Source organism: Daucus carota, chromosome 8 (assembly GCF_001625215.2).
Source record: "Daucus carota subsp. sativus chromosome 8, DH1 v3.0, whole genome shotgun sequence".
In the NCBI taxonomy this organism is placed as follows: domain Eukaryota; kingdom Viridiplantae; phylum Streptophyta; class Magnoliopsida; order Apiales; family Apiaceae; genus Daucus; species Daucus carota.
Genome location: NC_030388.2, coordinates 629,840 through 655,059, shown reverse-complemented (window position 1 = coordinate 655,059; position 25,220 = coordinate 629,840). Strand labels below are relative to the sequence as shown.

Below are 25,220 nucleotides of genomic sequence, written 5' to 3'. Positions count from 1 at the left end.
GCTTGTAATTTATGACTTAACGTGATTTATTCGGTATATTGAGAGCTTAAAATGTTTATATGGATAATTTTGATTTATTAATAATTTATGAATTATTAGAAATATAATAATAAAAATAAAAGTAATTTATGAATAACTTATGACTTAGAAATAAAATTTATCTAAAATTTTTTTTAAAAAAATTAGTCACCGGAAAAAATACCTTAAACTAACTTATGATTTTTTTAAGTTAATTTCTAACTTATTTCTGACTTTAAACCGATTTTTGCCAGGGATGTTTTAAATGCCGGGATTTAAGTGGAGGCACACAGGCTCACGAGGATCGTAAAATATTCGGGAAAGACATGAATATTAATATTGAACTTTATTCATCCACAACTAAAACTGAAAAACTATTACGAATTCGGTCAGGATTTGGAATCCAACTAATTATTAATTAATCCTCACTTCACACTCCTTGTACTATTTTGCATGCACTCCGATACGGGAGAGATCGAGGAAGGATTTATGCGAAGTAAAGTAGAAACAAACTTCTCGTCAAAACACTCGTCTCATGGCTCCATGAGATCTTAGATTATGCATGACGTTTCTTTGACTTTTTATTTCGGACGTCTCTCTCTCTCTCTCTCTCTCTCTCTCTCCCTCTCTCTCACCATCTCTCTCGTGTATAAATACATGGACCCTCTCTGGCTAGGAAACAACACAACCTTCTCACCAAAGAAGTCTATAAACACTCATCTTCCTCCCTCGGTTTTCTAAGGAATTGAAGCAGTGAAGAATCTGTGAAGCTCAGGAGGGATAGCGCCAACAAAATAACATATGCATGGTGATCTCTATTCCTGAATGTGTGTATTTGTTCAAACTGTCGCGCTATCCATCCTGAGTTTCATAGCTTTTTCATGCTCGGGATATCTTTTCCAGGGCTGGATTCTGTGACGAGATGATGCACCTACGAAGGTACGCTGCTAATAATATTTTTACAACAAGACAGATTATTTTAGGTGAGATCCAACACGAGTTTATATATCAATTAAACAAATATTTTATCTTGAAGCGGGAGCATATATGTACCAATTTTTCATTTCTATGGCTCCTATGGATAATCGAATTTCTCCTATACTGTACTATCTTTTAGTCGTTTTGATCAATTTTATGAGTTTTTGGAAATATCTCCACGGAGGAGAGACCTGTTCAAATCGATGGTCAAAATGACACGTTAAATGTGATCTATAACCTACTCAAATCCACATTCAAATTGACACCTTCCAACACTCCTTTTCCAACAATAGTTTCATATACCAGATATTCCCTCCATCCCAAATTAGATGAGCTCGTTGATTTCGGGCACGCACTTTAAAATCCATTGACCGCATAGCTACATTATTTATTTTTAAAATTTTATTTTTGTAAATAAAAATTTAGATATGAAATTTTCGTTAACAAAAGAAAAATCAAAAAATTAAATTTCAGAACTAGACGGTCAATGCACCTAAAGTTACGTGCCCAAAGTCAACTAGCTCAACTAATTTGGGATGGAGGTAATATTCTTTTTGATTAATGTCTGCTCACTCCGTCAGGCACACCTTAATACTTCTCCGAAGTGTAATTTTATTAGTTTTTTAAGATTTTTTTTTCTGAATAAAAATTTAAAATTAAATTTTTATTCAGGAAAGAAAATTTAAAAATAAATCATAGAACAATATTTTATAAAAATATTAAAATGGATGCCAAATAGTGAACGTATAGAATTAAATGGGACGGAGCGAGTATACTCCCGGTTGTTTCTAATTTGAACAAGGTACTGCAATTGGCCGAGCTAATGATGTTATGAGAAATGGAGCTGACAGGGGATTGCTGTTGAAACTTGAAAGTGGCCATAACCCATACTAGTTACTATGTAAATATTTGAGTAGTAGCTACTACAAATTAAATCTGGAACAGAGCAATGGCAGCTCCATTGGACTATTGGAGTGAAATCTTTAAAGTTTAGTCCTGCAAGAGCCAGATGGACTCTAGTGAATGCTAGAAGCAAGTGTATTGGCACCTGTGGGATATGAGTCCATGATTCAGCATCATTGTTATAATAATCTGTTACTAACTTGAACAATTAACAAAGACTGTCAGGAACTGTATGCATAAATTTTTCATTTACTATTCTAAATTTCTCCTTGAGATGCAATATAACAAAGTTAAACACACAATAAAAAGAACAGATACAAAATAGATTTTCTGTTTAATCTTTGTAATCTCGTACCAAGAAATTTCCTCGAGCACCCAATTGGTAATGATCTCCAACAAACAACCTTCATTTGTCAGCTGTAAAAGAAATCTTGTTGTTTCTCATATACACACAAACACACATGACAATTAGCTTCGAAAGCTTTCTGGGCTATCTGAAAATATGGTTTATCATGCATCTTCATTGAAATCAAGAAACATTCATGTTATCAGAATTAGCCCGGGCCATCTATCAATCCCTCTAATTATCAGTACCCTTGATCTATCAATCTATGTATCTTGCAAAAATCTTGCTAATTGTTTACGTAAGAGATTATTTTTATCAAGAAATCTGCTACCATTTCATATATGCATAAAGAATCTGCATAACATGCAGACAAATAATACATAAAAATGCAGGCTATCTTGACATGTGCACAATTACTGATGAGAGGAGACTATGAAGAAGAGTAAAAGGAACTCACTAGTCATCTAGATTCTCAGAATCCATTACTGTTTTCTAAACAAAGCTGTTAAAACTTCAAGTGCAACAAAGATTTTCAGATTCTTGATTGTTTAAGCTCCCTCCCTCCACCCTAAAGCCTAACCCCCTGAGCAACTATACGCGGGCGAACAATAAAAATATAAATGTTGGAATTCATGCACGTTCATATTTATTTTCACATTCTCGGTATCTATTTATTATATATTCATGCATTACAAGTTCATTTAGAGGTTCTTTGCATTAACTCTCTGAATGTTCGGTAGAAACTATATAAAGCAATAAAAGCATATTCTACATCATATGTAATACAATTCAATTAGAGCAATCATATCTAGAAATACAAAAAGTTATTCCATCTGTTCTTTTTCTTAGAGGAGCAGTTTTCGATTCCAATCTGGGATGAAACAAGAAGTGATTACATGGCTTCAAATTCAAACTCTCAATCATCTCTAACTCCTTTCTTCGATGGTGAAGATTGTTGTGACTATAAAAGATCAAAATAAAAACTGCTCTAAGGTCAAAATATATATATGGATTCCAAATATGAGATCGAAAATGACATTTGAAAACTGGAACTCGAAATCAGGAATTCAGTTGCATATATAATTGCATATGGTTGTATTCAGTTGCATATGGTTGCATTCAGTTGATTCTATTGCAATCTAATGGCCCCGCCAGGGGCACACCATACATCCGTTGCAACTTACAGTTTTCAGTTGCATTTAGTTGCATATGAGGTTGCATTTAGTTGCATATGAGGTTGCATTCAGTTGCATATGAGGTTGCATTCAGTTGATTCTATTGCAATCTAATGGCCCCGCCAGGGGCACCCATACTTCAGTTGGAACTTACAGTTTTCAGTTGCATTTAGTTGCATATGAGGTTGCATTTAGTTGCATATGAGGTTGCATTCAGTTGATTCTATTGCAATCTAATGGCCCCGCCAGGGGCACCCATACTTCAGTTGGAACTTACAGTTTTCAGTTGCATTTAGTTGCATATGAGGTTGCATATGAGGTTGCGTGCAACCTCATATGCAATCTCATATGCAACGGAAAACTGTAAGTTGCAACTGATGTATGGGTGTATGGGTGCCCCTGGCGGGGCCATTAGATTACAATAGAATCAACTGAATACAACCTCATATGCAACCATATATGCAACTGAATTCCTGATTTCAAGTTCCAGTTTTCAAATGTCATTTTCGACCTCATCGTTGGAATCAATATATATATATCGATTCCAAATATGAGGTCGAAAATGACATTTGAAATCAGGATTTGTAGTTGCATATATGGTTGCATATGCAACCACAGTATTTTTGAAAATATTTTAGAGAAGGTAATATTTTTGAAAATAAGATTGGATAAGGTAGTATTTTTGGAAATAAAATTGAAAACGTGGTTATGAATAAAAAAAGCCCTTATTTATATGTACAGCAACAGAATCTCGTGTTTTGTAATATTATATGAGCTAGATATGTACTGCAATAGAATTTCGTGTTTTGTAATATTATATGAGCAATATATGTACAATAACGGAATCTCGTGTTTTGTAATATTATATGAGCTAGATATGTACTGAAGCAGAATCTCGTGTTTTGTTATATATATGTACTGAAACAAAATCTTGTATTTTCTAATATTGTATTATTAAAATTAATTGAGAACCATATGTTTTGTAGGTTGGGTTTGCGTACATAACAAAGTGCATAAATATATTAATTGATTATTATTGTGAGTAAGTAGTAGTTAGTGATCATTATGATTTTTAATAATGATTTAGAGATAAGGCAATGTATCTATACTATACTATTAAAGCCGAAAGATTAAAAGTTTGGTCGGTCGGTACTTGGGCTTTATGGGCTTTTTATATAATCAATTACTAAAAGTTTTGTCCGCCGATACTTGGCCCAAATTATGAGCTTTTTATATAATCAATTACCAAAACTATTATTTTTTATATATTTTTTAACTAAAAAATTTAAAATTTTAAAAATAACATTGGACAACATAGCAATCATCTTTTTTAACTAAAACACATTATCTTTTTCAAATTTTTAACTAAAAAACCCATACTTCTATACTATACTATGAAAGCCGAAACATTAAAAGTTTGGTCAGTCGGTACGCGGGCTTTTATACGGACTTTTATAATTAACGGGTTTCAAACAAAATTAACGGGCTTCAAACAAAATTAGTGGGTTCAAATAAAATATAAACAAATCAAAACATAAAACAAATATACGATCAAAACATAAAACAAATATAAAATCTATTTGACTATACCAAAACTAAAGTCAAACCTTAAAAAAATACTATATCTATATTATTATACTATTAAAGCCGAAACATTGAAAGTTTAGTCGGTCGGTACTTGGGCCGAAATATGGGCCTATCTATATAATCAATTATCCTTTTAACTAAAATATATCATCTTTTTATATTTTCTAACTAAAAAATCTCAATCTTCTAGAATAACATGGAACAATATAGTAGTTTAATTAAAACATATTATCTTTTTTAGATTTCCTAACTAAAAAAACCTATCTTCTAATTAACACGGGCAACATATATATAAAAATATAATGTTATTATATATATATTATTAATAAATAACCGGTGATATTTTTCAACCAAAATACATCAACATCATTTTTAAATTCTCTGATGATCTCACTTTAAAAAGTAATTTATCAATTCATGATATACTATATTATCATATTATTAAAGCTGAAACAAAAAAAGTTCAATTGGTCGGTCGATCGGTCTCTCGAGTTTGATGATCCGGTTGGTATTTAAATTCATAATATGTTATAATATTTTTTTTATTATCTATTAAATTATTAAAGCTGAAACATTGAAATTTGGTCGGTCGGTCAGTCGATCGGTACTTGGGCCGAAAAATAAAAAATATTATAACCGCCCGTGCATTGCACGGGTTATAAGCTAGTTTTAAATAACATGTAATTGTAATTTATATTTATATAGTTAGGCATATCATGACAATTAAATTCATGTTCATATAATGGATGTGTGGTCCTATATATCCAAAAATAAAGCGCACGAGCAATATGAAAGAAAACCCAGACCAAGTATCATGCTTCCTCAAGAACAAAGTGAATGCAACGTATGGGTCGTTATGTTTAACTTAAGTATACGCATACTAAATATGCGTGTTCCAAAGTGGGTATTTTAGACACATAAGATGAAAATTTATATTTGAGGTAGTTACATTTGAAAAGTATATTATTTAGGGTATTTTCTCCTAATTTTAATCATATCTATATAAATTTATTTAAATTACAACATTCTAATTTTGATTATTCTTAATGCTTGTAATAATAAATTAATTCAGATAAAATTATTCGAAAATCCTATATTTTTATATCTTTTTGATAATATGAGTATCGATTAAAATAAATTTTAAAATTATATTTTCTTAAAATTTTTCCTTATACTTTCTTATTCTTTCATAATAATTTTATTTTTTAAATAAAACTATTATTTAAAAGTGTAATTCTGGAAAAATACCAATTCTTATTTATTAGAAATATATTTTGAAATCTAAACTATTATTAGAGATATTAAGTTCAAGTATAGTGAACAAAATGAAAGGTAACTATTTGCATTATTTTATTTTGAATTATTTAGTTTCCTCTTAAATTTATGAAATATAATTATAAACATATAAAATATTAGAATTTATTTTCTCTGATGAATTCTGAGATATTTGGTTATCTAATATTAGAATGTTAGAATCTATAACACATATTTTAATACGTTTTTCTTATTTAAATTAAGATATATTTAACCTTTTCATTTATACTATACAATTAAAATTAAAATATTAAAAATTATTGATGTATTATTGGTCGTTAATTTGGTCTATGTGCCTCTATAATCTATAACATGTTTTGATAAGGCTTTTTATTTTAATTAAAATGTATTAAAACATTCTAACTGAAACATATCTATTTGGACAAAATTTTAATTAGTCAATCTTAGGAACTTATTTTTAATTATTTAAATTCTATATTAATTAAAAAATGCCTATTATTTCAACATAATTTTATCTTGAAAATAAATTTAATATAAAATATATATAATAAAATAATAATTCTTATAAATCACTCTTCCATGAAACGGGTTATAAACTAGTATGTTGCTAATAAAGAAATATAACAAATGATTAGTTTGTATTTGATCCTATTTATTTAAATGAATGTTTGACAAATTTTAATTATATTTAAATTTATAATTTTAAATAATTTTAATTGGATCACGTAACTATCAAATTTAAAAATATAATGAATTAAAAACTTATGTTAATTCATGAAAACTAAACCTTTAGAAAACAAAAAATTGAAATGGTTTTGCTAAAGAGTTCGCCAGTACTTTACAAATTCGGTTAACGGCTTCACGTTGAAGTTAACCTTCTACAATTTTGCGTTACATATTACATAATTAAAATTTCAAAGTCCACAAATTACAGTTTGACCAAACTTAAATTACATATTATATATTTATTCTATTAGTTAATCGTAATCAATATGAAAGTTTTTTCATAATAATATAATAATTATAATTATTAAATGAAAAAAATTATATGATGACCACCGAGTTTTGGTACTCTCGTATAGTATTTCTTTTCAGGTTTCACTTTTTTATAAAAGGTATAAATATTTGTATATATTAGATGGCCATGTATTTTCATATGAATCTCTATTTAAATATTAAAAATCAAACGCGAACTGAACTTGTTGTAATATATAACCTGTCTAATCCTTAAATATTATTAAGTTCAAAATTCAGTTGGGCTGTAATAGATTGAAAATATGTTTGGTGGTAAAAAACCGAGATATTAAGTTCAAAATTAATAAACTATATATTTTGTAAAGATATTAGGTGGACGGTGGTCATGGAAATAAGTTGTACATTACTCATCATATATTCGAGAAAGTTGAAAAAAGAGTGGTGCAATGAATTCATTCGTTCTTGATACTTCTATTTCGATTAACCAACAAAGATTGTCGCATATCTGTAATGGAGTAATTTGACCTTCATTTACATGTCTAAATTTCTTGTTGAGAAACAAACAGTACTACCACAAGAAAAACATATCGCCTCATGAACAAAACTCCTAGTTTGTAAGAACAGTAAGCAAAAATGACTGTTAACCTTTTGTTTAATTGGATATCCCTGGGGGAACATGAAAAAGTAATCTATTAATGTTGAAACGCCAAACTTCACTATTAATCAACTGGAAGCTCTAGCTTGTTGTGCCAACTAAGAGAGCTTGCCGTCGTCTGACGAGGTGCCCTGGTTGAGTAAGCTCTCCACGAATTCTTTTTCAGCGTCGCTTAATAACTCTTCATCTGGCACATCTTTGAACTCTCCAGGGTTTCCAATCAATTCCATTATAGCACTCGAAATATTTGCAGACTGAGACCTGATGGCTACACCACTGACCGAGACATTCCGTCCACGTTGAGCGAATTCTATTTTCCTAGCTTCATGATATGGAAGGTACGCATCATATTCTTCTTTAGAGATAGTAATTTGCTTTCTTTTTTCTCCTCTTCCAGCATTAGAACTTGAGCTGCCTGAAGGTACATTGACCTGTACACTACTGGACAATGCATTTGTTATGGGCAATGCCGGCTCGGTAGCTGCTGGTGGATTATGTTCAGTAAGAAATTTCGGGAAATTAAGTTTTTCTTCGGGACGTTTCAGCTCTCTACCTCTCTTATCATAAGCCAGAGCTGCCTCAAGCTCTGTGTTATAAGTACCAATGTATGCATTCTCTCCTCCATGTGAACATTGTGCATACCACTTCTCTTTACCTTTTTTTTCGTAAACACCTTTATATAATTTGTGAGGCATTTTCGACCCGTATACTAAGGGATCAAACTCCTTTCTGCTCCAAGAAATTAAAAAAAGATTATAAAATTTATTAATTCATCTTATCTAATTAATGCACATTCTCATCTTAGTTGAAAAAAATAATGCCATAAGTATAAGAATTCTTAAATCGATTATTTCCACACACATAAGCATAGATGTACATTCTTCAATCATAATAAAACTTCCAATATCATCTTGGTTATTGAAAAATATACATATCTTGATTACTCAATCTAATCATGTATTTTTGCGAATGTCATTGGTATATTCAAATTTTGTCAAACTAGGCATTTTACAATATCAAATAATGTAAAATCATCAGTACAACAGAAACACAAATGCAGGTAAGAATGAACATGTTTCCTCACATGTCATCCAACATAAGAATTAAGAAGAAGATGCAGAGTAAAATTTGAAATTGATGTGTATGAAAAGGAGATACATAAATACTCTTGACGGGGTTTTTTCACAAATGAGAAGAAAATTTGAAGAATAATAGAAAGAAATTCACCTGTCATCTGGATTCTCAGAAGCCATTACTGCTTGATAAATAATGCTCTCTCTCTCTCTCTCTCTCAGTAATTTTCTCTGAAAATTGAGTGAAATCTTATGGAGGGTTAATCTCTAGTTTGAGAAGGTATATATAGAGCAGTTGGGTGGTAAGTTGTAAAGGTATTTGGAGGCCGCAGTAATTCGTGGGCCCTATTTTGTAATTCTGTATTACTATAGTTTAATGATAAAATATGTAGACAAATAACGGTTGGTGAAAAATATACGGTACCTATTTGGCAATCAGCGGTTTGCGATTAGAATCACCTCTCCTGACTCGCCGATCATAGTAAATGTTTTGTATAAAATTGTTTGGAACATGGCTGATTAATTAGTTTTTTGCATCATAGATATCCACATATCTCAAACCGGAAATCTCCACAAAATAATTTTTTGAAAATTAATTTTCTGAGAGAAAACAGCTGTTTCATCCGTTAACTGCCAAATTCAAAAATTAAAAGATTCTCTTGGTCACGGCCCAAACTTTTATTTTTTTTCCAAACTTCTAACTTCTAAACAAGGCCATAACTGAAAATGTTATGCCCACTGCATTATCATTCAGTTAGTAGTAATATACATATTGACCCATTTTGTTCAAAAATTAAAAAAATTAGATTAATAATTCATCAAATTTTAGATTAATTACTTGGAATCTCGAACTAGCTAACGAACGAGGTCATAAAATAAATATCATAAAAATAGCCAGGTTTATTATTAAAAAATAAGAATACAGACGAGATTTGGTATTAGATATTCGGAGGTGTGGAAATTTCCGATAGATTTAAATGACTTATAACTCATGAAACTAAAATGGACCATAAGATAAAGCGTACTTTTATAACAAAAATGTATATCCATCAAGTTATACGAAATTCACACTTTTGGTGGAGTATTGGAGTTAATGATTTTCACCATTCTTTTTATTATCACAAAACTATCCTCATACTCTGATATTTGTTTATTATTTACTTTATATATACAATCCATGTACTTGTATACGATAATGTATTTTTTTATACACAATTAACTAACTAAGCATTAATTAATGCAAAATCACTAAAGTTATAGACACAATTACCAAACTTTACAAGATAAAAAATTGAGGCACATTTGAAAAAAAAGTAAATTTATAAACACAAAAACTTTATATATGAAAATGAACTATGAATTGCATGCTTAACGTTTGATACATATTGTCAGGTCCAATTAGACGTCGAAGGGAGGGGGGTTGAATACGTCTTATACCAATTCGTCATTTTAAATCGATTGTTGAATAGTTCTGTTCAGTTCGTATGTCAATCGTGAAACAACTCCAACAAGTTCGGGGAATATTCTTGTATTAGAAATAAACCTCGTGTGCTACAAATTTCAACAGAAATTTCAGCTACAGAGACTACAAATCACACTTCACACAAACGCTCGTAATTAATAACGGATATTCTATCATCGCTCTTGTATGTGCATAGTGTGTGCACTTTACAAAGTGTGTAGTTATTTTGAAATGAAAACACAAGGCTCTATTTATAGGCTTCAACATCTAACCATGGTTAGCTGAGTGATCCCAGTTCTGAGTAGTGATCCTGGTTCCGTAGATTAACCATGTGTGGTTAATTTGTCCAAGTGGTCCAGGTTCTCTAATTTAACCAAGGCCGATCAAATGATCCAAGTGATCCAGGTTCTGTAATGCTTAACTAAGGATGGTTTAAGACTTCAATGGCGCAAGTGTTAGCCATTTGTATTTCTAAGTGGCGCCTCCGAGACTCTTGGAAGAAAAGGATGTTTTGCCTCAGAGAAAATCACTTTTAAAACCCAAGTGGCGCCTCACAGTGGTACACAGTGGCGCCACTCCCTCACTCATCCAATACTCCATGCACCTTCACAAGTGGTGCCATGAAGCCTTGGTCCCCCTTGATATCACTCCTTTGATCTGAATTGATTTAAAGTGGCGCCTCACACGGAGTGACTGGCGCCACTTCACTTCTTTACTTAGAGTGAAAATAATTTAACTCCAAGTGGTGCATGTGTCTCCTATGTGCCTTGTTATCACTCTTCACACCATCAAGCTAAGTGGCGCCACTTAGCATTATATACATATATACATATGTATTAAACTATTAGCACACACTTGAATTCTTTTAGGATTAATTCAAGTGGCGCCAACAACCAATATACATATAGGTAGTATTATTTGAATTTAATTATTTGGCGCCGCTTTTTGATTTGGCTTCCATTAAAAGGCTTGACTTTTCTTTGACTCGGGAACAACTCAATTGTGACTTGATCAATTATCCGTTTATTAAACGCGTCGAACAACTCCGTACGTACTGACAGCCTGTGCACTGGTCTGGTTCACGAACGACTAATACAAAAGCGATTCTTCGTATTTTTGACTTGATGAAATACTTGATCAGTTAATCCGGGTTTGATGTTGTTTCGGTAAAAACTAATTATGAATAATCAGAATAGATATACTGGGGTCTTCTGGTTCTTGAAACTTGATTGTCAGGAAATCTTCGATAGCAGAAACTACTTGAACTTTATTCTTCACCAAGGCTTGAACATATTAATGAACTTCTTTCAGTGGACGTATGTTCATCTCAGATATCTTGATTGTCTTTGTCTGCTCGTATCGGATCTCCAACCTGTTGATTCATGTATCATACTTATATATTGTTTCCTATTCTATTATAGTGTTGACTTATCGCTATTACATTATGTTACATTATGCTTTACAAATATCTTTAAAAACGCAAGTTGAAGGACACGATATAAATGAATTATCTTGCAAGTCCTCCAAATATCTTTCATCGTCCCTCTCCAACTAGTATATTCCAAAGTTTTAAATTTCAAAAACTACTCTAATAAAAAACAAAAAAAAATGATGCTAAATAGATAGGACTTACAAACCGAATAACGAGGTTTCATAGATGTATGCTAGGGATGTGTAGTTATTTAATATATTGTTATAAAGTCTTTATATATGTATTTACTTATATGTATGCGGCATACAAAAATATTCTTTTAATACTAAAATAAATTGTTCTGCTTTAATCCATATCCACATGATCATAATGTAATCTAATAATAATAGTTGTAGACTCCAAAAACTCGAATAATATTTGAACCTCATACAACCCATCTCATGTGAATAAAAGATTTGAATAGCATTGTTGCAATCATATATTTGGCACAAAAATTCTTCACTTGGCACATAGAGGGGTGGACGCATATCTAGGATTCGAATCTTAAGGGTCACCAAACAATTTTTCAAAAAATACTTATAAGTCCATCTCGTAACCATACTTCGTTAAATTACAGAACCAAGATCACTCCAAGGGAACCTAGATCACTGAGACAGAACCGTGATCGTTCTCGCAGAACCGGGATCATTCTCGCAGAACCGGGATCACTCAGCTAGTCATGGTTAATGTTGAAGTCTATAAACAGGGCTTTGTGTTTTCATTTGAAAATAACTATCCACTTGTAAAGTGCACACACTCTCTAGTCTCTACACATACTCCTAAGTACGAACATAGAAAATGGACGAGCGTTTGTGTGAAGTATGATCAGTAGTCTCTTTAGCCGACCTTGTGTTGGATTTGTAGCACCCAAGTATTATTTCAAATACAAGAATATCCCCGAACTTGTTGGAGTTATTTTATTATGATTGATAGACTAACTAAACAGAAGTATTCCGCAATTGAAATGAGATGAACATTCATTTCAAACCCCCTTCTACGTCTAATTGAGACTAACACACTTAACTACATAACAGATTCCATAGGGCAGCTCATAACATTAGGAATCATGGAATTTTACCAAATTCATGACTCTCATCACTAATTTTGCAAGAATTCACATATCAATCTTTTGCACATAATAAATAATTATCAACTCTTATCAATTGTAATCACCTAACAAATCAGAGCCATCTTTTTTTTTTTGTCAGAGCCATCTTTTAATGTATCCAAAGCAAAATTCATATTGACATAGCATATACTATAGATTCTGTGGCCAATTGGATAGGATCATGTAGAAATTTTAATACAGCCATGTCAAGCATTCAACTATATATATAACAAAATTTCAGTTTGTAATTCGGCCTAAAGCATCAATTAAGCACAGTATTAATAAGGAAAGTAATTTATACACATACAATTGATGGCAGCCAAGCATGATCATATTAGCACGGACAGTATTTAACAAGTTTCAAACTAATCAAAGTCACAACATCTCAGTCACCGTCGGAGGTTTCATCGATTTTCTCAAACTCTCTCTTCCTATCTAGCCACCGTCGGAGGTTTCATCGATTTTCTCCGATGAAAAACTCCGAATCAGTTAATTTCTTTTGATTTGTTCTTATTTTCTCAATAATACTCCCCAACGGATCTGTACTTGGAAATTAGATCTACTCGATTTTCAAGATTTTGATTTGGTGATGTATCAATTGGGATGAGTCAATGACGAGTTAGCGACTGCGATTTAGTTTTAGCCATTTCCAGTATCTACATATATTTATATTCGGTAAGGTAAGGATCGTGTGAATTGACCCCACGACAATGGTATGAGTTCAAAATCTTTGTTCTTACTGTTTTTAAATGTATTTGTCTCATGTCCTTTGTTATTGGTTATATTTTCGTAATTGAATTTTGTGTCTCGTTTATTGCTAGATTTATAAGACTTTGTATCGTAAATTGTGTTTTGGACATGTTGTATCTTTAGTTTGAATTTTTGTGTTCCTTTTGAGGGATAGTCATGGTTGATGGCTTCTTGATCGTATATTGCGATTTTGGTTGTCATTATTTTAACGATTGTGTCATTTTAGATGATTTTGTTTTGGTGCCTAGCATAATCTTTCATACTTGTTTCTTTCTTTCTTCCTCCTTTTTTCCTCTACACCTTATTTTATTCCTTTCCGCGGATTTTTGTTCTTCTTCTGGGTTTTCTTCTCGGTCATTAAAGTTTTATTGGCTAAATTTTCGGAGTCATCTGTGCATGACCTTCGGTTAGTCGATATACTTTTTTGAATGAAAGTTCTCCTTTCTTCATAGTTCCGCGGATATTGTTTTTTTTCAGGCATCATAAATTTTTATCTAGTTTTTTGTGGGGTTTTTTGACATGCCCTTTGGTTAGATGAAAGTTTTTATGTATGAAAAAAGCTTTTTCGATTTTTTCGGTATTGTATTTCGGTACAATTCACTGACGTGAAAGTCTTATGACAAAAAAAAAAAAATCACAAAATCACAAATACACTCATGAATCATAATCTGAAATAATCTAAACATAACCCTTATATTAAAATAGCCAACATGCTACTCGATTTTTAAAGTTCAGGTTATTAAATAAAATCAGATCGAATGGAGTTATAATTTATCGAATTTGGACATGAACTATTCTTGTGAAATAAGTCGGGTTTAATGTTAATCAAAAAAAAAAAAGTCGGGTTTAATGTGTTTGTGAGATCTCGTTTTGGAGAGGATTAGACTCGAATTTTGTTGACACTTGACATTACATAGATGATTAATTATTCTGTATATTTTTTATATTCCAAGTGTGCAAGTAAATCTCTCATTTGGAAGTTGGTTAGATTATGTATATACAAGGTGAGCAAAATCGAACGGCGGCATCGTGTGTGAATTCGGTTCTGTTGAGTCCTAATTTCTTAAAAATTCGGTTTAATTTTAGCTCATTTCAATTTTAAAAAAAAAATATTACGGTCTAGTTCGAATAGTCAACATTATATAATATAAATTTAAATTTAAATTTATATATGTATATCTTATAATCTATAATTATAATATCTAATTTGTAAATTTAATTATATTTATCTTTGATGAAGTACTGTGATTTTTTAATATTATTTTTTAATGAATCATTAATTTTAGTTTTAATTATAATATACGTTTTTTTTATAAAACATTCGATTCTTTTGGTCGGGAACGGACCGAACTGAATTATTTGAATTCAGTCCATTATAAAATTTCGGTCCAGGAAAAAAATGAAATTTCAATTTTCGGTCCATTTGGTCCGGTTTTGGACCGAACCAACCGAATATTCACAACTAATACATATTATATAAGATCGAACTGACCGAATACTCGCCTCTAATAATAGACATTCACATATTACGAGGTTTTTTCAATCATGAGTGAGAATTGGAATCGAAAATGGGAATGAAGGAAATTGGAATGAAGAGTATGAGAATGAGTATCCGAGTATAAGGAATGATTCACCTCCTAGTGGAATTGAGGTTCTCATTCCTTATTATAAAATTGTCAATTCAAATACCAACACATAGATTTGAGGTTCTTATTCCTCTTAACCGATCTTATAAACCATGAACATGTAACTCACAATTCAAGTCACAATTCATTCAATACAATACTTTGTCTTTGCTCTTCTCTACTGGTTTAGTTCTAATTGGGTTAGGTTTAACAAATTTGGATCGAGTTGAATAGATTTTATCGAGATAAAATTACAAATTTATTGATTACAATTTACAAAGTCAAAAAAGTATAATTTAGATTACATGAAAGGAAAATTCTTTGCAACTATCTGATAATCTTGAACCAACATTTGAAAGAAAAGAATGTATTTTTATTCTGATATCACACCATAATGAATTGAACAATAATATGTAAAGCATCTGCTAAAGAATTGAAGAAATGAAATGTAACTTGCTCAGATCACTACTATATACATGTATATGTAACTATGCAAGGGACTAATGTGATCTGTATTTCTATATATATTTTACAAGTATTGTGCTGTATTTGTATGTGATCTGCATTGTTTGTTCTTCATTCAGTTTTTGTTGGAATTTCAGGACCTTCATCAGTTGTAGTAGTTGTGCTTGGAGCTGCTGCCAGTTCTGGTTTAATTTCTTCGAGTTTCTGGAGAACTTCTTGGGCTTCTGGACGTGCAGCTGGTGAAGGATCAACACAGTGAAGGGCTAATTTCAGAGTGTTGAGAAGCTCGTCGCTCACATTTGTGTTTGAGGCATCCCCCATAAGTTCCAAATCGAAAACTTCATTAGTCCATTCTTCCTTCACAATGGATGCAACCCATTGTGGTAAATCAACACCGTCTGTGCCTTCACTAGGTGATTTTCCTGTTAAGAGCTCCAAGATGATCACCCCGAGGCTGTAGACGTCGGTTTTTGTGCTGGCATTCTTCAGCTTTGAGAGCTCAGGTGCGCAGTAACCTTGTGTACCTGCTGTGGCAATTACATTGGTGTTGGCAGCAGCTGTCATGAGCCTTGAAAGGCCAACATCTGCGATGGCAGGATTGTTTTGCTCGTCCAGCAATATGTTGCTTGATGTGAGATTCCCATGAATTATGTTTTCTTTGGAGTGGAGGAAACATAGGCCCTTTGTTATTCCCATTGCAATTTTCATCCTTGTTGGCCAGGGGATTGCGGTTTCAGGACCTCGAGCTGCACCATGACACATTTGTATCAAACATTTGGTAAAATATAAGATCACAGTAATTCTGAATAATAGAAACATAACAAGGACTGAAGTCGTAAAGGAGTAAATAGAATACTAACCGTGGAGGAAGGATGCAAGACTCCCATTACACATGTAATCGAAAACAAGAAGCTTCTCTCCTTTAGGTCCCATATAATAAGCCCTAAGAGCCAGTATGTTTTGGTGTCTAATTTTTCCAAGTGTGACAACTTCAGCTTCAAATTCCTTCTGTCCTTTGGCTATTTTCTCTCTTAGCCTTTTCACCGCTACTTGATTGCCATCCTCTAATGTCGCCTTATAAGCAGTTCCATAAGTGCTCTTTCCCATTATCTCAGCAGTTGCACATAGCAAATCATCGGCAGTAAACACAAATGGGCCATCAAAATGGACTAGTTTCCCTCCAGTGTCACCGGATTCAACATCAGTTCCCACGGCTGGAACTGATTTTATACCAGCTGGGCCAGCTGATTTAGTCGCTTTCGCTTTACTCTTTCTCCTGATTAAACAACATAACAATATGCAGCACAAAACAAGTAGGACAAGTAGTAGAGCACCAGCAGCTATAAGAATGATATCTTTGGTTTTATGTCCTTTGCTTTTTCGATGGTTTGAAGCCTGTGATGAAGATGGCGGTGGTGATTGCTGTTGAGGTGGGGGAGAAGGGCATTGTGTTGAGGGGCTAAATCCACACAACAGGATGTTACCAACAAAAGAACTTGAATTAAACTTGTCTAGAAGCTTAGAAGGAACTTCCCCAGACAAATTATTGTTTGAAACATCGAAAGAAACCAGCTTTGGCAAATCAGCTATTGAGTTGGGAATTTCTCCACCAAAAATGTTATCAGATAAATCAAGTTCAGAAATGCTAGATAGATTTCCAATACTGGCTGGAATTGGACCGCCAAACTCATTGTTCTTCAGATTTAGGACAGTAAGATTATGCAATTTAAACAGGGCTTCTGGGATTTCATTTTTAAGGTGGTTGGCCTTTAGATTTAGTGACACAAGAGAAGTGAGATTGGAAAAACTAGCAGGAAGGCTTCCATTGATTGCATTGTTCGATAAATCTAGCATTTGAAGCTTGGAGAGGCTCCCTAGTTCACTAGGTATGGTTCCAACAATCTGGTTATGATTCAAACTAAGTTCTTGGAGATTATTCAATCTACTTAAAGAAGATGGAATATTTCCAGAAAGGAGATTGTGGTCAAGGGTCAATGACTGAAGCTGGTAAGAATCATTCGTATTCGAACCCCAAGTATTAGGTATAGAACCAGAAAGATTGTTGTGTTCTAGAGCAAGAAATGTGAGTGAAGGAAAATAAGTGAATCTATTGGGTATCGAACCTGAAATTGCATTATAGCTCAAGTTCAGTCTATAAATCCTAGTAGAATTAACAAGACTAGGAGGAATAGTACCAATGAGTTGATTATTACTGAGATCAAGATTCTGAAGATAAGGGCAGTTACCAATTGATGCAGGAACTGAACCCGAAAGCCGATTGTTAAAGAGATAAACCCCTCTGAGATTTGGAAGGAAGCCAAGAGAATTAGGCACAGGACCACTAAGAAAATTGTCATGAAGACTAAGCCTCCGAAGCCCTTGAAGCTGCCCGATTTTTTCGGAGATTCTTCCTCCTAATCCCTTCCAAGGAAGCTGAATTGCAATGACTTGACCATTAACACACTTGATTCCTTGCCAGCTACCTGAACAAGCTCCATTGCCACTGTCATTCCAGCTCCTCAAAACACCTCTGAAATCAACTAGCTCATGCTTGATAGCCTTAAGTGCTTGATGATCACCTTGAGTCACAATCACCCCATCAAATGATTTCCCTGAAACAGCACAAAAACACAAAATCAAAACAAGAAAAACAAACCAAAATTTAGCATCACAACATGAAAAAATGTTCAAATTCTTGTTCTTGGCCCGAAAACTCCAGCCCGATTTCCGACACAAGATTTCCATCCAACAACAACTTGGAAATGACTGAAGAAGTGAGTGATCTGAGATGGGTTTAGAAAAAGATGTGATCTTGCACAACTTTTTGACAGGGGTTTTAGCTTTAGAAGCTACAACTTAGAAGCTCACTGCAAAAATATAGTACAAAATAAAAAGTGTGAAGATAATATAAGAGGAGAGGTGGGTGAGTTGAGGAGACTGACAAAAAGCATGTGAAAATGTAAAATGAGAATCTTAGGTTAAGTTTACTGAGTCTTTGTTTGAAACTAACGGCTACTTTCTTCAGCTCATAATAATTCTTAATGAACTCACATGTCATGGGACACACTAACGGCTCTTTTTAAGGTGGGTGATGATAAAAACATTCATTTTCTTTGTTTTTATTTTAGTTTCATAGTATTTTATGTTTTTATGTGACCCAAATTGTCAGTTTCAAAGAGGACGTTGCAACATGTAACCTTGACTGCTAATTTCACTTTTACTTGCTAATAACGTCTATATGGACTAGTTTGGATTTGGAAATACTACTTTCGACATAACCATCGATCCTCGGTAACAGAAGTTGAATCACTTTCGGTAATTTCGGATATGGTAAAATAACTCAGTAATTTTATCAAGTATGAATAGTTATGAAAATCTATTTGAAATATGGCGGATAGAACTGAAATTGAAATCTGGGAATTTATGTTTTTGCATGTTGGTATTTTACTACTAAAGATTAGAAATTTAAGAGCCAACTTACGTGATCTCGTGACTTTGGAATGTGGATATCAGCATTCAGGAATTATCAAAGCAACCAAAATTTTGTTGTGATTACGGATTTCACTTTTATATAAAATATTGGGTGAGCGTGATGAGATAGCCTAGTGATAAAAGTTTATCCTCTGTTATATTTAATTCTCGTTCATCCTATCTTAAGATTTATTAGAATAAATATTAGTTTATGAATCTATAAGCCTACTCATTAAAAAGTGCTCAAAATCTAGGTAGAAGTTGAGTCTGCACAAGCATCATCAGGTGAAATGTATTTTCTTCCCCAAATTAAAAACTGATATTTTAACCTTCCCTAGTCCAAGGCATTCTTTCTTCACAGTACATTACCATTATGTTCGCAAAATCTAGACCAACAACAGAAACTCCTGATCTTTCAGGATTGTTGAAATCATAAGTTTACAACTCCAGATCTTTCAGAAATGGTGAGATTATTAGTTTCTTTGATACAGGACTCCATTTAATTGGTTTATCTTCTTTTGTAATGATCCATGGATATAGAGCATCAGTAAATAAGATTTCTTGATTTTCATGTAACAAGACCATCCAAGAAATCTTCCTAACAGTAACACGCAATGCAATGCAATTCGGCCAATCTATAATCATTAATGTCCTGCTGCAAATCTAAGAGCATCCACAATGCTGTGAGCCCTCTTTCCACTTCTACGGGGCCTTCTTCCATGACACCTCACAGGTAAGCGGGCATTTAAAAAATATGGCTTGACTCCTCCGATGCAAGCTCGTTTGCCATGTACATGTAGAGGCTAAGGGAATCACTTTAAGAGGATGGAGGTGCCAAGTGACCCAAGTACTAATCTACAATCAAGCTGAAAATTCATATGGATCAATGATAATTTCAATTATTTAAGCTGCAGGACAAAAATCTGAAACACAGAACGTACTACTGCAGATATATTTCTGATATGCTTCTAGATTTTCAGATCATACATCACGCTCAGGCATTATTTAGTACTCTATCCCATCTCAAATAGCGAAAATTCACAACCAATAAGAACATCTATCATTAAACCGAAAAACAGACTGACTACGATTCAAATATAAAATACAATGAGATGGGTACTAAAAATGATAATATGCTAGTTCTTAAAAAAATTGATGAATTGAAAAATTCTGAAGCACCGAAAACTAAAATATTCACATTGTGATTTACTCAATGCGGAATGTCTAAACGCGAACAGTAGCTGTTACTACAGGAGCCGCTGGTGGCGCCGCAGTGGCGCCTTTTAGGAAAGAGAGGAATCCAGTTGCTGCAGAATCAGGGTCATCAAGAAACAGATCTTCAGGAACCCGAAAGGCTCCATGCGCAGAAACAATAGCCATTCCCACCATCAATGCAGATATAAGGACGTAGCCAACATTTGTTAGAAAAATTATGACAATTGTGCTTAACACCAGAACTCCTAAGGTCTCTCTTTCAGAATAAGTACGTCCGAAAATGACAAGTGGAGGATCAGAGGGGCGGAAAAGGTAGAGGAAGAGCCATGCGGTGAGGAGGCCGAGGAGGAGGAGGAGAGAGTAAGGATGCGTCACAAGGGAAAAGGCCATTACCAGGGCAATGAGAGATAGGTAATTCACTCTGAAATAGGCATAGTTTTTGCGAATGCGAGCCGTGGCATCAGAAACAGACTCTGGTTTCGAGAATGCAGAGCGATCAAAAAGCTCTGACCATGGGCGACGATCTGCCAGGCGTTGGCGGACTGTTTCAGAAATGTTGGTGAAAAATGCACGTACTGCAGGGTTTGCAACAGGGGGTTGGGGGTCTACGGAGCCGCCCGGGGCTGCACTGGATTGGGTGATTATGGGAGGGAGATTTGCAGGTTGCGAATTGGAAGCCATTATCTATTGATTAATAAAGTTTTAAGGACAGAAATTTGAGAGGGGGGCTAGTATAAATTTATGGTATTAATTCTGTGACATTGAAGGAGAGAAAAATAAGGGAGACTTTCAATGGATACATAAGATTTTTACTTTTAAAAGGGTTAACATAAAATGCATACCTTTGTACCCATAATAACCTTAATAAACTTGCATTCTGCATTTTTGTTTCACTGAAACATTCTACAATCTTATCTGAACTCCTAAATTTTTGCTTAAACATTATAAATTATGCATTAGTATTTACATTTTACGACTATCTAGCTGTTGCATGTTGGAGTAACACATGACCAGGTTGCTAATACGGGGTAAAGATTTCAGAAGATATCAGACCCATAAGCTGGACATTGTGTTCTGTCGGGTGCTGAAGATCCTTATGCCTGGTTATTGCACCAAAAACTTATAAAATAACTACGAAAATATAGGAAGCTAGCTAGTTCCAGTTTTACACTTTTAAGGGACCATTCAAGAACCAAGAAGACAGTAGATAAGTGCTAAGACATGTTGCGCCTTCACACTAAAAGTGATCAGGTGAGAAACGTGTCAATTTTACAACATATAAGATGCACATAAGAAACTTCTAGCATAGTTTAGAACATTTAAAATGCAATAGAAGCACAGGCATGTCATGTTTCTGGTGATGACTGAATAGAAGCTAAATGTAGCAGATAGTGTATAGTTATAAAGCTGATCACACTTAAAAGGAATCATCTTTCTAGGAGTTCAATACAGGAGATCATCTGTAAATATATTGTGAAGTCTAGAACCCAAAGTCAGAACCCCGGAAAAAGATGAAACCTGAATGAACTTTAAGAACTATATATCTGTGTCACTTGTGGCCGGATTATTAACATGATCACGTTGTCTTCTACCAGCGTTTAAAAAGAACGTTCAATATGAACTTCTTTCTAGAAATTAAAATGAAATTATATAGGAGTAGAAGTAAACTGTGATATATCTAAGCGCAGGCATTAGTTTTTGATTCATGCCCCTAATGTCAACTTTAACAACTATATGGCCACACTTCAAGACTTATTGGCAGTTTTTATCAGAAGTGCGTAGACAACTTAAAGTTGATGGTGCAAAAAAAAATTTTAGACACCCAAAAAAATAAGGCACTCCTGGTACTGTTGTCAAAAATGTATATATAATTTAAAACAACATTAATTTTGCAAATTTATATTTTTTTGGGCAAATAGCTCAATTTCAAACTCTAGTTCAAATAAGGTTTAAAACGATCAAGTACGAACTTACCTTAATTTTGTCAGGTCACACTCGAATAACTTACCAATAGTTTTGACTCCGTTTATCGTCATGTCGATTCATTCACACAACTATACGTCTAATAAATAAATAAATTTATATGATGAATTCAGTAATGCATGTATGACATTCCCTTTTTACCTTAAAGATGTTTTACATTAAAGTTCAAAATAACAGATTGGTTTGAAGATTTTGTCACTAGCCAAAACAGCTTGGGTACAAATAACAAATCCCAATATTCCCTCCATTTCTTTTCTAATTTTAAATAATTATTTCCTGTGTTTTTCCATTGCTATTCCTCCCCTTTTTTCTGCAATAATCACGCTTATGCATCATCACAACACACATTCTGTCATTTATTACCATTTTGTGACTTTGCATGCACACTTTTTGGCAACCTCACTTACTCAAAGTTGGAAACTTTACTCTATTCACACTATATATACCTTATTTTCACCACTAAATCTTTATAAATATCAGAGCTTTACATTTGTTTCATCAAATTTCTTTAAGTTTTCACTAATACACCAAACCCCATATCAAAATCCAATCTTTTCAAGAAAACTTTGATCATTTATAGAGACTACTAAAATTAGAACACATTTCAAAGAAGACACATACTATCTAACTCACCTCAAATCATCTGAAAGAAAATCACTTCAAGAACTCAAAGAAAAGCTCAAAGCAACTCCTAATGGCTCTGATTCAATGTGGGGTGTTCAGCTTTTAGGTGGAGAAGAAAAGGCTGATGTGATTTTGTTAAAATATCTGAGGGCTAGAGATTTTCGAATTCAAGACTCTCTGCAAGTGTTGCTGAAATGTCTTTCTTGGAGGAAAGATTTTAAGTCTGATTGTATTTTGGATGAAGATCTAGAATTTAAAGCACTTGAAGGGCTTGTGGCTTATATGAGTGGGTATGATAAAGAGGGACATCCAGTTTGTTACAATGCATATGGAGTTTTTAAAGATAAGGAAATGTATGATAAGATATTTGGTGATGATGACAAATTGAAGAAGTTCTTGAGATGGAGAGTTCAGGTTCTTGAAATGGTTGTTAAGTTGTTGCATTTCAAGCCTGGTTGAATAAATTCGATTATTCAGGTTACTGATCTGAAAGACATGCCTAAAAGAGAGCTTAGGGTAACCTCTAACCACGTTCGGTCACTCTTTCAGGATAATTACCCCGAAATGGTTGCTCGTAAGGTATCCTTGTTCTTGTCGATTCATTTTGTCTTTAATTTGTCATTCTATAAGTTTTGCTTTTTGAAAAATTGCTTACTTGTGTACAGATTTTCATCAATGTGCCATGGTACTTTAGTATGTTGTATTCGGTATTCAGTCCATTTCTAACTCAGGAAACTAAGAGCAAATTCTTGTTCGTAAAGAGGGGAATATTACAGAGACACTTTAAAAGTAAATTGGTTTCTCAAATTAAAATACCTTTTATTGGTCGCGTAAAGTACCTATTTTGTTGTTCGAATCTCTATGTCTACTACGTAAAGCAATTTTCACTTTTGTATATTCTAAATTATAATATTTCCCGTATGGTGATAAAGTTCTGTTCATATACTAGGTACATTATGCCGGAAGAGGTTTCAGTTCAGTATGGAAGGTTAAGCCGTCCGGGTGATTCAGAGAGTGATCCACCAAAACCAGCTTCTGAGTTTACTATTAACGGTGGAGAGAAAGTAAACATACAGATTGAAGGCCTTGAGGTTATGTAAATTATGTTATTGATCTTGTTAGTTGTTACTGTATTTTTAGTGCAGTTCTGATGTTAAGGTCTTGATATATATTTATTTACTAAACTATAGTATTTTGTTTGCCGGGTATCTCTAGGCTGGTGCTATGATAACATGGGATATAGTGGTTGGAGGGTGGGAGTTGGAGTACAGTGCTGAATTTGTGCCACACGCTGACGGCAACACTAATGCCATTGAGAAACCGAGGAAAATGGCAGTCACAGAAGAAACGATTCACAACTCATATACAACAAAGGAAGCTGGGAAAATGGTGTTCTCCGTTGATAACTCTAACAGGGCCGGAAAAGAAAGGTAGCTGCATATCGATATCTTGTCCATACAGCTATTACTACACATTAATCTCAGTTGAAAATCCTTTTGCCCTTTATTTGATTTGATATTGTTCCGAAAGAGTAATGTATATTATGTAACAACATACCCACATCGTCTAATACTGCTACAGTGCTACTGCACCTGGATTGTGTATACTTACTAGTATAACACGTAAGATGTATAAACAATGCCACAGAAAGGAAGAAGGTTGTGTGTTTGACATGATTTATCTATTTCTCTTGGCTTACTATGTGCTTGTAAGTTGAGATGTAGCAAGTTATTCTTGTGCTTGTTTATCTTGCCGTTCTAGAGGCTCGTGACTAAGTAGGAACATTGTATTGTATTACAATATGCGTAAGGTAGATTTAGATTTGGAGGATAGCTTTGTAGATTTTGTTCAGCAAGGGCAAAATTTTGTTGGTTTCTCAGGTCTGCCTTGTTGGCCGCTATCATCTATTGCTATCCCATATTTATTGCATAAATGTATGGTATACTGGATACATAAGCTCTGATTCTATAGTTTTCCCTCTATTATGAGCCAACAAAGTCTTGACCTCTTTGTGTGGATATGGACATTCTTGCGCTGGTATGCAAAAGAGACCATGGAAAG

General features: G+C 33.5%; 4 protein-coding genes and 1 long non-coding RNA gene across 5 annotated transcripts; 2 read left to right on the top strand and 3 right to left on the bottom strand.

The window, feature by feature from the left end:
* The first annotated feature begins 603 nt into the window (after positions 1–603).
* Positions 604–2,147, top strand: LOC108198891 (uncharacterized). Its single transcript, XR_001802212.2, has 2 exons — positions 604–957; positions 1,799–2,147. It is a non-coding gene; the product is annotated as an uncharacterized LOC108198891 (long non-coding RNA).
* Positions 2,148–8,010: 5,863 nt separating this feature from the next.
* On the bottom strand, positions 8,011–9,165 carry LOC108197895 (ethylene-responsive transcription factor RAP2-3). The gene is made up of 2 exons (XM_017365635.1): positions 9,140–9,165; positions 8,011–8,641 (listed from the first exon to the last, which is right to left on the bottom strand). Exons 1-2 carry the CDS (start codon positions 9,163–9,165, stop codon positions 8,011–8,013), a joined length of 657 nt encoding a protein of 218 aa, XP_017221124.1.
* A 6,587-nt stretch (positions 9,166–15,752) lies between these two features.
* On the bottom strand, positions 15,753–18,819 carry LOC108199845 (probably inactive leucine-rich repeat receptor-like protein kinase IMK2). Its single transcript, XM_017367842.2, has 2 exons — positions 16,727–18,819; positions 15,753–16,612 (listed from the first exon to the last, which is right to left on the bottom strand). Exons 1-2 carry the CDS (start codon positions 18,609–18,611, stop codon positions 15,978–15,980), a joined length of 2,520 nt encoding a protein of 839 aa, XP_017223331.1. The 5' UTR covers positions 18,612–18,819; the 3' UTR covers positions 15,753–15,977.
* Positions 18,820–20,450: 1,631 nt separating this feature from the next.
* On the bottom strand, positions 20,451–21,317 carry LOC108197894 (PRA1 family protein B4). Its single transcript, XM_017365634.2, has one exon. It carries the CDS (start codon positions 21,231–21,233, stop codon positions 20,562–20,564), a length of 672 nt encoding a protein of 223 aa, XP_017221123.1. The 5' UTR covers positions 21,234–21,317; the 3' UTR covers positions 20,451–20,561.
* A 1,630-nt stretch (positions 21,318–22,947) lies between these two features.
* LOC108197893 (patellin-6-like) lies at positions 22,948–25,148 on the top strand. The gene is made up of 3 exons (XM_064082683.1): positions 22,948–23,738; positions 24,109–24,250; positions 24,375–25,148. The coding sequence occupies exons 2-3, from the start codon at positions 24,116–24,118 to the stop codon at positions 24,591–24,593; spliced, it is 354 nt and encodes a 117-aa protein (XP_063938753.1). The 5' UTR covers positions 22,948–23,738; positions 24,109–24,115; the 3' UTR covers positions 24,594–25,148.
* Positions 25,149–25,220: the final 72 nt, after the last annotated feature.

Excerpts from the sequence above, each read along its gene's own strand:
- LOC108197895 (XM_017365635.1), bottom strand. The coding sequence starts at position 9,165 with ATGGCTTCTGAGAATCCAGATGACAG. Across the intron at positions 8,642-9,139 it reads TCTGAGAATCCAGATGACAG|AAAGGAGTTTGATCCCTTAG; the intron begins GTGAATTTCTTT and ends TTCTTGGAGCAG.
- LOC108197893 (XM_064082683.1), top strand. The coding sequence starts at position 24,116 with ATGCCGGAAGAGGTTTCAGTTCAGTATGGAAGGTTAAGCCGTCCGGGT. Across the intron at positions 24,251-24,374 it reads TACAGATTGAAGGCCTTGAG|GCTGGTGCTATGATAACATG; the intron begins GTTATGTAAATT and ends GGGTATCTCTAG.
- LOC108199845 (XM_017367842.2), bottom strand. The coding sequence starts at position 18,611 with ATGGAAATCTTGTGTCGGAAATCGGGCTGGAGTTTTCGGGCCAAGAAC. Across the intron at positions 16,613-16,726 it reads TCTTGCATCCTTCCTCCACG|CTCGAGGTCCTGAAACCGCA; the intron begins GTTAGTATTCTA and ends GTCATGGTGCAG.
- LOC108197894 (XM_017365634.2), bottom strand. The coding sequence starts at position 21,233 with ATGGCTTCCAATTCGCAACCTGCAAATCTCCCTCCCATAATCACCCAA.